The sequence below is a fragment of the Brassica rapa genome, chromosome A05, assembly GCF_000309985.2.
Source record: "Brassica rapa cultivar Chiifu-401-42 chromosome A05, CAAS_Brap_v3.01, whole genome shotgun sequence".
Taxonomy (NCBI): Eukaryota; Viridiplantae; Streptophyta; class Magnoliopsida; order Brassicales; family Brassicaceae; genus Brassica; species Brassica rapa.
In genome coordinates, this window is record NC_024799.2 from 21,638,750 (window position 1) to 21,651,166 (window position 12,417).

General features: G+C 31.2%; 1 protein-coding gene and 1 long non-coding RNA gene across 3 annotated transcripts; both read right to left on the minus strand.

The window, feature by feature from the left end:
* Positions 1-3,586: 3,586 nt before the first annotated feature.
* LOC103869599 (alpha-1,3-arabinosyltransferase XAT3-like) lies at positions 3,587-9,037 on the minus strand. Of its 2 annotated transcripts, none has more exons than XR_004458032.1 (3): positions 5,738-9,037; positions 5,498-5,554; positions 3,587-5,135 (listed from the first exon to the last, which is right to left on the minus strand). XR_004458032.1 is itself a non-coding variant. In XM_018658809.2 (3 exons), the coding sequence occupies exons 1-3, from the start codon at positions 7,895-7,897 to the stop codon at positions 6,087-6,089; spliced, it is 1,641 nt and encodes a 546-aa protein (XP_018514325.1). In that variant the 5' UTR covers positions 7,898-9,037; the 3' UTR covers positions 3,587-6,086. The 2 variants fall into 2 exon arrangements, 1 of the variants encoding a protein (XP_018514325.1); XM_018658809.2 differs by having other exon boundaries at positions 3,587-7,279; positions 7,375-7,665; positions 7,741-9,037.
* A 1,358-nt stretch (positions 9,038-10,395) lies between these two features.
* LOC117133958 lies at positions 10,396-11,238 on the minus strand. The gene is made up of 2 exons (XR_004458035.1): positions 10,868-11,238; positions 10,396-10,779 (listed from the first exon to the last, which is right to left on the minus strand). It is a non-coding gene; the product is annotated as an uncharacterized LOC117133958 (long non-coding RNA).
* Between the last annotated feature and the right edge of the window lie 1,179 nt (positions 11,239-12,417).

Genomic DNA, 12,417 nt, shown 5'->3' on the forward strand with positions numbered 1-12,417 from the left:
ACGTAAGAACAAAATTAGAAATATCTTATTTCACTGAGAATAGAGAGTATGCCAAATTTCGTAAGAGTATGCTAGATCATTTTTTGCCTCATTAAAAGCATCTGAGCATTTCTCTCGTTGAAATCATCAGATATCTGTAGAATGAAGCTGTAACAAGTTATCAAAGGCTCTTTAGTTCTTCTTCTACTTCTCATAAACTGATATTTACTTTTTTATTTGTTTGTTGACATTTTGTAGAATCATAGTAAAGTTCAAAGGAATAAAATTAATCTTCAACTATCCTCCATACGAAATACCAATCAACTTTTAGTTGCGTATAATTTATGATAAACGTACAAGAATAAATTTCTTCCCAATAAGGTTGAGAAATGATACAGAAAAGAGTCAATTTATACAATAGCTAATTATATTCTAAAGAGCAGTATGCAATAAGATGAGCAATAATTCATACACCATAGGATAAACCAACCAAAATGCAAGAAAATTCTAACACAGCTGAAAAGTACATAAAGACATTACTGTTGCTATATAATTTATGATAAACGTACAAGAATAAATTTCTTCCGAATAAGGTTGAGAAATGATACAGAAAAGAGTCGAGAAATCAATTTATACAATAGTTAATTATATTCTAAAGAGCAATATGCAATAAGATGAGCAATAATTCATACACTATAGGATAAACCAACCAAAATGCAAGAAAATTCTAACACAGCTGAAAAGTACATAAAGACATTATTGTTTATGTACATAACATCAAAATTCAAATCATCTTAGTTTAGACAGACAACAACTAAGTTTATTTTTCGTTAACGATTACAGCTGAATCTTATCTACAATAGCATGACTCTCAAATGAATTTAGTTTACCAATCACATTATGCCATTCCTTAGATGATCACATAACACATCCGAGTCTTATTATTTTAGTATGTAATAGTAATTCAGTGTGATAATTTGCCGGACAACAAACAGAAAATTGGATGATTTTGTACATAAACTAGAGTCAATAATTTCCAGAAAAGAATATATGACATCACATTTAGTCGACCTAAAGAGAAGAGAAGAGAAGACCAGAGTACCTATTTCAAATGTTTACAACTACTAGACTTAACATACAACTACTTTCTTGAATTTGACATCAATCATAGAAACTTAAGAAGCTTCATCGGCTCTGTACGACTAAGAGATCACAGGATAGACACACGTATATAACAGAGAATTCTCGATCACTGTTATAGTAAAAACTCAATTCAACATGTAATCATCAGCATATGATGAAGAATCCCATAAATTGTGAAAATTAAATGATGTCTACTTTTTTTGACAAGACTCAGAAACCAAGGCACAGACACAAATACCATAACATGGAAAATTTTCAAGTCTAACATATACAATTTAAAGAATCTCACATAATAATCATCAGCGTAGAGATGTCATTTCACATATTTAAAATGATCACCCAGGGTAAGGAGCATTAAAGAAAACATAACATTCAAGATGCAAACTTATAGTAGATGCAAGCACCAAACTAAAGAAAATACTATAAGTTGATCTACGACTCCAAGATATCCATCTATCTTACAAGATGAGAAACCTTATAGCTCATACAAGCACCAAACTTACGAGAATACTAACACTGTACATGTTTAGAACAATCATTTAGGGTTAGGATGAGTATTGACACAAAAACGGAAACATTTGAAATTCAATGAAACCACAATATGCATGAGTCTCTCACCTATTTTGATCTACAAGATACATCCATTTCAACAAATTATAAATCTTATAATACATGCAATAGAGATTACACAAAAACAGAAACATTCGAAATTCACTGAAATTCTGCAGGAGGCTCTCACTTACTACAAGATACATCCATTTCAAAAAATTAGAGACCTTATAATGCATATAAGCACGAAACTATAAAGAGTTTTATTAACACTATTTTTAGAATGATCAGTGAAGCTTATGAGTATAAAACAAAACAGAAACCTTCGAAATTTAAGAAAACTACCACCACAATATGGAGGAGTCTCTCGCCTACTTTTGATCTATAAGAGCTCGAAGATACATTCATTTGAAAAAATTAAGAGAACTTATATAATACATGCAATAGAGAATTACAAACACTGTAAACACAAAAAGAAATACTCCAAAATCAAAGTAGAAAATCTACCTGTTCATCAATGGATATGTTAGCAATTAATTTTCTAGAATCTCACGGATGCTAGCTAAACCAATGACAGAAATATTGACTAGTCAGCTTAAATGGAGCATAGAGATTCATTTCCAGTTTCTTTAGTTTATGTATCACTTAACTTTGTAAATTTTCATTAAGTAAAAAATTCCAATTTACAAGAGCAAAGTCAAGAAAAGCATATACCTGAGAAAAGCCTTTGCCTCAATGAGGATATGAGCAGTTTTTGAAGCAGAAACCTGAACAGATGAAACTAATCATTACTTCATGTTTGTGACTCCTTCTTGTCATTTTCATAATTTTACCAAATAAATTACAAACAAGTTTGAAATGCACATACCTGTCAAAGAAATCTGCTACACTTGAAATCAATCTTCTATGAGTCTCTAACAATTTGAAGAAGCACATACATACCTGCAAAATTCAGAATTAATCAGTCTATGCTTCACTTAAATGCCTCATTCTTACCTTGTGAGTGGTAAAGTAATGAATGTGTTATACATTCATAGTCTGATCAATTTTTTTTCTTATCTAACAAGTCGAATCTTTGTCTAAAGACTATTTTAATTCATTATATAGTCTTAGATAACACTATTTGAGAAATTTTTCAAGGCTCGGATAGTAAAGTACCAAATCAGTTTTCAGTCCATTGTCTCTGTCTTAAGACTTCATTTAGGCCGTTCCGTTGGTAGTTTTCCCCTTCCATCAAGCCAAAAACGAACTCAAATTTGGCTCAGTCTTTGTCTTAAGACTTAGTTTAAGCCATTGGTAGTTTTCCCCTTCCATCAAGCCAAAAACGAAACTCAATTTTGGCTCACAGTCTCTGTCTTAAGACTTGGTTTAAGCCATTGGTAGTTTTCCTCATCCAACAAGCCAAAAACCGACATGTAGTCGTTGTCTAAATACTTTGCCAAGGCTTGTGGTGAAGTAAGGAGTCTGTTTTTGATTCATATAACCTGTCTTAAACTCTTTTTCAGCTTTTGGTCCTTCTCTGTCTAGCTGTTATTAAGCCTTATGACTATTGTTTTGGTTCATAGTCTCTGCTTAAGTCGTGTTTACCGTACAACAACTCAAACAACCATTGTCTTTGTCTAAGACTTTTCTAAGCCGCATGTATTTTTTTCCATCTAACATGTAGTAGGTTTGTTCCAAACAATTCATACTCTTCATCTTGAAAACTTTTCATAAGCTGTGTGTAGCAAGAAACTCAATTTTTGGTCTATACTCTCTGTCTTAAGACTTGGTTTAAGCTGTTGGTAGTTTTTCCCCACAATCAAGTCAAAACCAACTCAATGTTTGTTTCATACTCTCTGTCTTAAGACTTGGATTAAACCATCTGTCTGTTTTCATACTCTGTGTTTGTTTCATATCATATGTCTTAAACTCTTTTTTTCAGCCTTTGATCCTTGTCTGTCTAGCGGTTTGTTTTCATACTCTCTTTGTCTTAAGACTTGTGGACTGTTTTCGATTCATATCAGCTTATGGTGATGTCTTTTTCACATCCAACTCATGATAGTCTTCATCTTTAAGACCTTTTATAAGCCACTTAAGAAGACGTTTCCAGAGCTGTTGGTCGTTCTTTCATCCAACAACTGCAGAAACTAATTCATAAGATTTGTCTATACGATTTAGCAAGCTGAGGGTTCAATCACAATTTGTCTAAAAACTTTTCTTAAGCCGTTTGTTGTTTTTCTAAGCCAAGGGTATTGGTAAAGCAGGGAACCCGTTTCTTTGCATTTAGACGTCGTTAAGACGTTTTTTCCACTCCATCCACAAAGTTGAAAACTAACCCCTAGTCTTTGTCTGAAGACATTCTTTAAGCTGTGGGTAGTCGTCAAGCAATGATTCTGTTTGGCTTAAAGACTTCCATAAAGACGTGGTAGTTGTAATTTTTACTTTCATAAAAACTCTTCTCATAGAGTTGTTGTTGGCCAGATTCAGTCTTTGTCTAAAGACTTTACATAAGCTGTGTGTAGCAAGAATCTCAAAGTCTTTGTCTAAAAACTTTTCATAAGCCGTGGGTAGCCAATATTTTCTAAAGCCTCTTCATCAACTCATGGACTTTGTTTAAAGACTTTATAAGCCGTGGATAACTCATAGTCTATCTCTAAAGACTTTATGTTGTACTGTTGGCCAGATTCAGTCTTTGTCTAAAGACTTTACATAAGTTGTGTGTAGCAAGAATCTCAAAGTCTTTGTCTAAAAAACTTTTCATAAGCTGTGGGTAGCAATATTTTCTAAAGCCTCTTCATCAACTCATGGACTTTGTTTAAAGACTTTATAAGCCGTGGGTAACTCATAGTCTATGTCTAAAGACTTTATGTTGTACTGTTGGTCGTTTTATCCATCCCAACATTCATAGTCTTTTTGTGTCTAAAGACCTTTTTGCAAGCCACGGGACATTTGATCCAACCAAAGATTCATTCATAGTCTGTCTGCCTAAAGACATTTTTTTTGCAAGCCACGGGTCGTTTGATCCAGCCAACCTTTGTCTAAAAACTTTATTGAAAGCTCTGTCTAAATACTTTTCTTAAGCTGTTGGTTGTGTTTTGTAAGCCGTGGGTGACAAAATTCTGTCATACTTTTTCCATCATTTACTTAGACATGCACTACCACCAACCAACCAATAGAGTTGTTGGAGCCATGATTTCAAACTTTTCTCAGGGTCACGCAACGGGACAATGTCCCCAAATAAGAATCTGACAAAACACTATTAGATTAGTGTCTAGTGTCTGCCTTATGATCTTTTTGGGGTTTGATGAAACCAAAACAAAAGTAAGCAAGAATCGGCAGTAGAAGAGAAAGTAAAAGAGCTTATCTGTTTTACTGCTGCTACTTCTTTAAGTGTTTGCTTCCAAGATCCGATCTTATCTTCAATTGTTTCAGTGACTCTATGTAATGGAATCTGTCAGCGAGGGTTTCTCCACACAAACATACTGTAAACAAAAAAAAAACAGAGAGGAAATATTACTTGTATGATGAAAACAGGTGAAAGAATAAAACTTGAAACTCAAAAAAAATCTTTGTCTCAATATTAATTCACGATGTCTATTCGTCATGAACACAATAGTTCAATCTGTAATCCTTTACTCTCATAAATAAGATATTAAGGAATCAATAATGGTGCTAGTGCTAGCACCAGAAAGAAATCAAATAGATCGATCTACCACTATTCACTTTATATAATCGATCTTTAAGTCCCGATATAGAAGATAATATGCATAACTAAAACACCAAATTAAAGCACAATTACGCTTTACAATAGATCAAAAAACTCTAGCGTAAGACAGAGAAGTACCTCAACGAGGGTTTCACAAGTGACTCAAGCGTTTCCCTTGTAGATTCAACATCACTACTGCAACACATAAATAACAAACAATTTAAGAAATTTGAAACGCTAAATTAAAATCGCAAAGAGGATTACGGATCGTATCAGTTTCTCGCGAACTCCAAACAAGATAACAAAGGAACAAAAGCAAATTCAGGATCTACAAATTACATAAATCGAAAAAGAAACTTATTGATTTAAGAATCTCACCAGTTCCCCACATGTACAAAGAGAGACTTCCTCGATAAATTGAGTGAGAGAGAGAGAGATCTCCTCTGCTTTTATTATGTATCGTTGCGTCTTTGTTGGCAATAATTTTCTAACGGATACATTTACGGTACGATCAAACACCAAAACCGAACCGGTTTAAGATCCATCAAATACTTGAATTAGGACGGTCCTGCATTTCCCGGTTATAAAGCCAATTAATTCAAATTTCAAAATCGGGAAATGGGATACGAAGTGGCAAAACAAAAAGCATATGATTGGTTATTTTAAGATGACATGGACATGCTAAGGGTTTGATGATTAAACCATTTTAGTATTGTAAATATTTATTTTACACCGACTGTCGTCTCTGCAATAACTCAAAAGCTTTGGCAAGAACCGGCTTGAACCGGATTATGTCAACGGTCACGTTCTGCCCTACCAAATAGGCTGACTTGAACGCCGTCCACCCACGTTTCGCAACCGCCGATGGATCTCTAACGATCTCGTGACCACGTCCGTACTGCCGCACAAGCGAGCTCTCCTCCGCCTCGATCTTGTACTCCAAATACCTCAGATTCATCCCCTTCGCCGGCCTCCCGAAATCCGTATCCGCCAGCCACTCGAATCCACCGATCGGAAGAATCTGAATCACCACCGCGTTCTCCGGCAGGAACACCATGTTCGTTAGCCCCGCGCCGTGAACGCCGAGCATCACGTCGCACGAGTTCACCGTCTCCGCGAAACTCGCGAGGCCTGTGTTCGCTTCCGCCACCACGACCTCGAATCCGGTTTCTCCCGCCGCGTTCGCGATCTCGTCGGTGTTCGTGAACGCTCGCGATCTAGCTCTCGATATAATCAGCATCCGTGGCTTCCGCCGCAGACTCTCTCCGGTACTCACGGCGGCGTTTCTCAGCGAGTATGTGTCTCTTAGGAACCTCCGGAAATCGGACATGGAGTACTCGGAATACGAAGGATCGATCGTCAGCTCTTTGAAGTACTCTGGATGGCGATTGAGGCCGACGACGACGGTGGTGAAACAGTGCGTTTCATCTTCTCCGTCGATGTAAATCAGTTCGTAATTGGAGAGTCTCCTCAAAATCTCCTTGAATTTGTTGATCCACGGTTGATTCTTGTTCGTCACGAGGAACTGAACTTCTCCGTTGAACCTACGCGCCGTCGTGAAAAGAGGGACCACGACGTCGGTGAAATCGTGGAAGTTGTTCATCGTGTAGCCTCCCAGAGAGAAAATCATCGCGGGAACGCTGTGATTCCTAACGCATCGCGATGAGAAATTAGCGTTCTCTAAATGGTCAGCGTTTTGTATTAACTTCACTGTCCACTCTCTAACGCGATTCATGGCCACAAGGTCACCTTTTCGCGCGTAAGGTCTCATTTGCCACGTGGAATTCCCCGAAAAGGCAGACGTGATTGTGGAAAGAATCGTCGCGGATTTACCGTGGACCCTTACGTCGCCGTTAAACTCGCATATCTCTGTTCTTGATTGCTTCTTACACTTTATCGTTTCATCCATTTTATTGCCGTCTGAAAATTCAACAAAACATTTTCAGAATCATTAAAATATGTAGAAAATGCTTAAAACGATTAAATAAACAAAGACAAAAGTTAAGAATGTGAACCTGAAGCAGATTGTTCATTGGAGATTGAAGTGGGTGTAGTACAGTTAAACAAATCAAGATAATTCTTGGGCAAGCTTGTGTCGTTGCAAACACTTAGCTTGTCATCTTCAGAACTGGTTAATCTCTGCGTATTTGTAACATTTGATGTAATGTTATTTTGAGTCGTCGGGCTAATGAGAGACTCAGAAGCTCCAGATGTTGTTGTATAGTTGCTGTTAAACGCTTGCGATTTATGCGTTTCTGTTACTCTCACCATCCTTAGACCAGTGTCCACTGATAATTGCGTATCCACTGAAGAAAGAAGACGTTAGTTAATTGCTGATTCCGCGTTTTCTGGCGCTTTGAAAGCGTTGTAAAGGGACTTACTGGTTGGTAATGGGTTGAGATACGATTTAAAGATGGTGCAAAGAGTGAAGACGAAGAAAAGAGATGCAATGAAAGCTCCATAGCCAAGTCTTTTCTGCTCGTTTTTGCTAAAGCTACGAGCAAGTATTGTATGGTAAAGAAGATCCTTCTCTTTCATCTCTATCGTCTCTCAAGTTACGCAAAACTTTTTATTTCCTTGTGCTTCAAGGAAACTCTAGAACCAGGGTTTACTCGGAAATGTAGAGGTGAATCAATGTTGGGGAGAATTTTGTAAGAAGTATATAAAAACGACGACAATGCTACTCGTGTTCAATGATTTTCTGTGAATGTCGGGATCTTAAGACAGGATCACGAACTAGAAGTTCTACGTGTTGAAGATCAAAAAAATTTAATGTTCGGTTTATTATTAAAAGAACAGGATTTTATTAATTAATAAGTCTTGCCGGCATTGGAGAGTACTGCAAGGATTTGGAGGGCATGAAGTCTTAGTAAGAAGCTTAACGAATGCTCCCCACGATTCTTCTTTTTAATTAGCTTCGTTTTAATGTAAAATAGATTTTGACCCGCACATTCGTGCGGATATTTTTCATCTTAATACTTTTGATTTATTATAAACATTTTAAGTATATAATTTTAATTTTAGTGTTATATATTGTGAATATAAACCTATTATTGTAGTAAATTGTATACATGGTAGCATCCATCATATTATTTTAGTAAATTTTATTGATATAGAATATTTTTTGGATGTTATGATATTAATTTTTTTTTGTTATTAAATTAAGACTTCAAAATATTAGATTACTTTAATTTTTATAACATAGTTTGTTTTTCCGTGTTACATTTCAAGAAGTTATTCTTTATTATCTATGATTATACCTTTTGAAAAATTTAAAACATTATCATTTTAAGTTTGCATACTTATTTTTTAAAATTTTATATTTTGTCAAAATTGTTTGGAAAATTACACAACTATATTTGAGGTGGGAGATTATATGATTTTTGAAATTGTTTTGTTATTAAATAAATACATTATTTTATATAAATAATTTTAATTTCGGTAAGATTTTTATACATCTCTCAGAATATGTTTATAATTAATATAAATATTAAATTTATAATTAAAATTTGATTTGTCATTAATATTTTGAATGAATAATTAAAATTCTATAGTTTTCTAATAACATATTTTTAAATAGTATATGAACTAAAGGTTAGTTATAAACTATTATATTTTTGTATATTATTATTTTTAAACAATATATTGTTGAGAGTTTCAAAATAAAAAAATAAGTTGTTGTAGATATAATAGTTTAACCTATGTTAATGAATTTATGTTTATAAATTTATTTTTCTAAAAAATATAATATAGTTTACGAATTTAAATACATTTTGGTGATGAGTGATAATTTATTTAAATGAAAATATTTTAAAAATAAAATAGATAAATTTACCCATATTTAATTCATATAGTACTTCTATTTTAATATAATATATAATATAATTAAAATATATATAAATTAGTATAGAATTTTATTTTCTTGTTTTATAATAAATTTTTAATTAACATTGAATTATAAAGTTATATTAGTATTTACGAAATTAATTAAGTGTTATTTTATAAAAATATTTAGAAGGTTGGTAAAATTTTGTTAGATTCCTTTTCAACATAATTGTTATATTTAAAAATAAATTTATATTTATATTTGTTTTATTATTAATGTAAATAATGAAATATGTTAATTTTTTAGAGGGTACTAGTATGACTTGTTAAAATTAGATAGAAAATAGAACTTTGTTTTAATAGATTAGATATCCAAGGAACCAAACACATTTCTATGTCCAAACACGTGCTATTCTAAAGGAAGTTCAAAAATAAATGAGAACTTGTAAATGGTAGATAAAAAATAGGACTCTGTTTTAATAGATTAGATTAGTATATATATATATATATATATATATATATATATATTATGATCACCTAACCATAATATAGAAATAAGTTTTGATTACATATGTAAGATACTCGATTTCCTAATATTTATTCATTTCTTTTCAATCTTCAAAGACAGCAGCCGTATGATTTGTTTAATGTGATTATGTCAACCATCAGTTAATATTCTTTGGGAGAATGATTTTTCCTGCTGGTAATTTTATTTTCTCGTTTCTTAAAAAAAAAAGCTCAAGGCTTCTACAATTAAGAATCTTTCACGTATTATCAATTGACTGATGTAGTTTCGTTCATCCAATGAGAACAGCTGAAGTTGAAATCATTGGCAAAAGAATGATAGTCTTTGATACCATTCATGACCAGATTTTTCATTTACCATTTATCATTGATAGTCTTTGATAATGAAATTTTACATGGTATGATAATCAAATAAATAGATGTATAGGAAAATCACTATTTATTTTAGTTTGGGGACGAGTCTTGCATTCTCGTCAAAGCTATTTATAAAACTTTTACAAGCCTATCGGAAGTCGAAAGCAGTTTTAATTTCGAACTTTTTCAAAGTTTTACTATTTATTTTATAAGCTTTTATAAACTATTTGAAATGCAGCTTAATTTCAAGTCAGTGTATATATATATATATATATATATATATATATATATATATATATATATATATTTTTTTTATCTTTATAGTATTTCCCATTTTTAGCCAATTTTTTTTTGTACCAATCTTTTTTGTTTGTCGATTTCATGTTCTTTACCGACTTCCGATTTAATTAGTACTTTACTTTTTTTTTTTTTGAACTTTAGTACTTTACTTTCTACTCAAAACAAACAAGACATTTCATAAATGTCTTTCATCGACTTTATTTATTTTGTAACGAACTAGGATTGATTGAAACCATATTCAAACGGTTGCATAGTCAGTGAAAAATAAAGCAGGTGATATAAAATAAGTTTCATTTTCAATTTCTGTTTAATTGAATCTTGATGTAAATCTCAAGATTAAGCTTAATAAAAATCATTTCAAAATATTTCAAAAGATTGCAGAGTTTTAATCCATGGAGAATGTTCCATTTCAGTACCTGAAGGGATACACAAAGATAAACATCTTTCTCAAGCAAACTGATCAATTATTATGGATTTAGTAGTAACAACAACAAAAAGTATTACCTGTTGCTGAAACTTTGGACAGAGACTGTAGCATCAAGAAGAATGTCACCTTGCTTTCTCTAAAGTCATGTAAAGCTTTAAGACGAGCTATGGCCAACGCGTTGTTCTTTGCTCGAATGCATATGTCCATGTCTTTCTCTTGTCTTGTCTCGTGCGGCTCTTTTCTGTATCCACTGTTTCCCTTATAGCTTGTTTAGTGCATGTAAAGACTCCTACCAACATTAAAGAGAGTTTGATTCTCTTGTTATTCAACTCATGCAAATGTATATATGACTTATAAGTTATAACTTATTAGTGATAAAATTCAAATTTAAGTGTTTAACTAGATTTCACCCGCACAACCGTGCGGATATATATTTTCATATTTATATTTATATATATAGATATTTGTTTTACATAATTATTATATATTTTTAATGCTACTCAGATATTTAAATGTTTGTATAATTATGCCAAATATAGTAATTTTATAATTTTCATGCTGTAAATTAAAATCATCACATATATATGTTGCTTATTATAAATTTGTCATATTGAATTTGCGTTTGATTACTAAACTAAATTTTTTAATGCATGAAACAACATACATGAAAACAATTTTGTATTTAATTTATTATAATCATGATCCGTAATTCAAATCGCTAAATGTTTTAGTAATTTTTTAATGTTTATTAATTTTATATAATAAATTACTGTATATTAAAAAAGTTTAAGATAAGTTAAATTTTTATACATGTATTATATAGTTTACTAATATTAACCCGTTCTACCAACATATTATATTTTTAGCATAAATATTTTATATTTATGAAAATAAAATATGTGAACTTATCAATTTAAAATAATTTTATCATATTTTGTTCAATATAACGTTTTTAATTTAAAATGATAGATATTATTATAAATTTGATAAAATAAGATATAATTTTATTCTTTTAGTAATATTTCATTACTAATTACAAAATTAGTTGAAAATATTTATATTCAATTTATGACAATTAAGATCTTATTATAATCTTTTTCAATAGATTTGTTAGAATTTTAATTTTTTTTTAAAAAAAATTAAAAGATATAAAAGATATTATGATTAAAGTAGTTAAAAATATTATATATATTAGCTTTAGTGATATATATTTAATATAAAATTTAAATGATGGTCTTAATAAAAATATCACTCATCAAAAAATCATGATTTTTATTTTATTAGAAAACAAATTTGAAAAAATTAAAATAGAAATAAATATTTATTTCTAAAAAAATATTTAAAAATTATTAGTAAATGTATTTTTGAAATTAATTAATTTCATTTTATTTAAATTTTCGTTTATAAACCAAAACTATATTCAATTTTAGTTTCTAACTATATTTTATGATAATTTAAATTAAACTAATTAAGTTTTGAAAGTAAATTTAAAAAGATTCTAAGAAGATTTTGTTACAACATTTTAAATATATTCATTTGTATTTCAAATAAAAAGATAAAGATGTTAAAAGATATAATAATGAACTTATGTAAAATATGATATTTTTTAGAAATGATCCAAATTAAA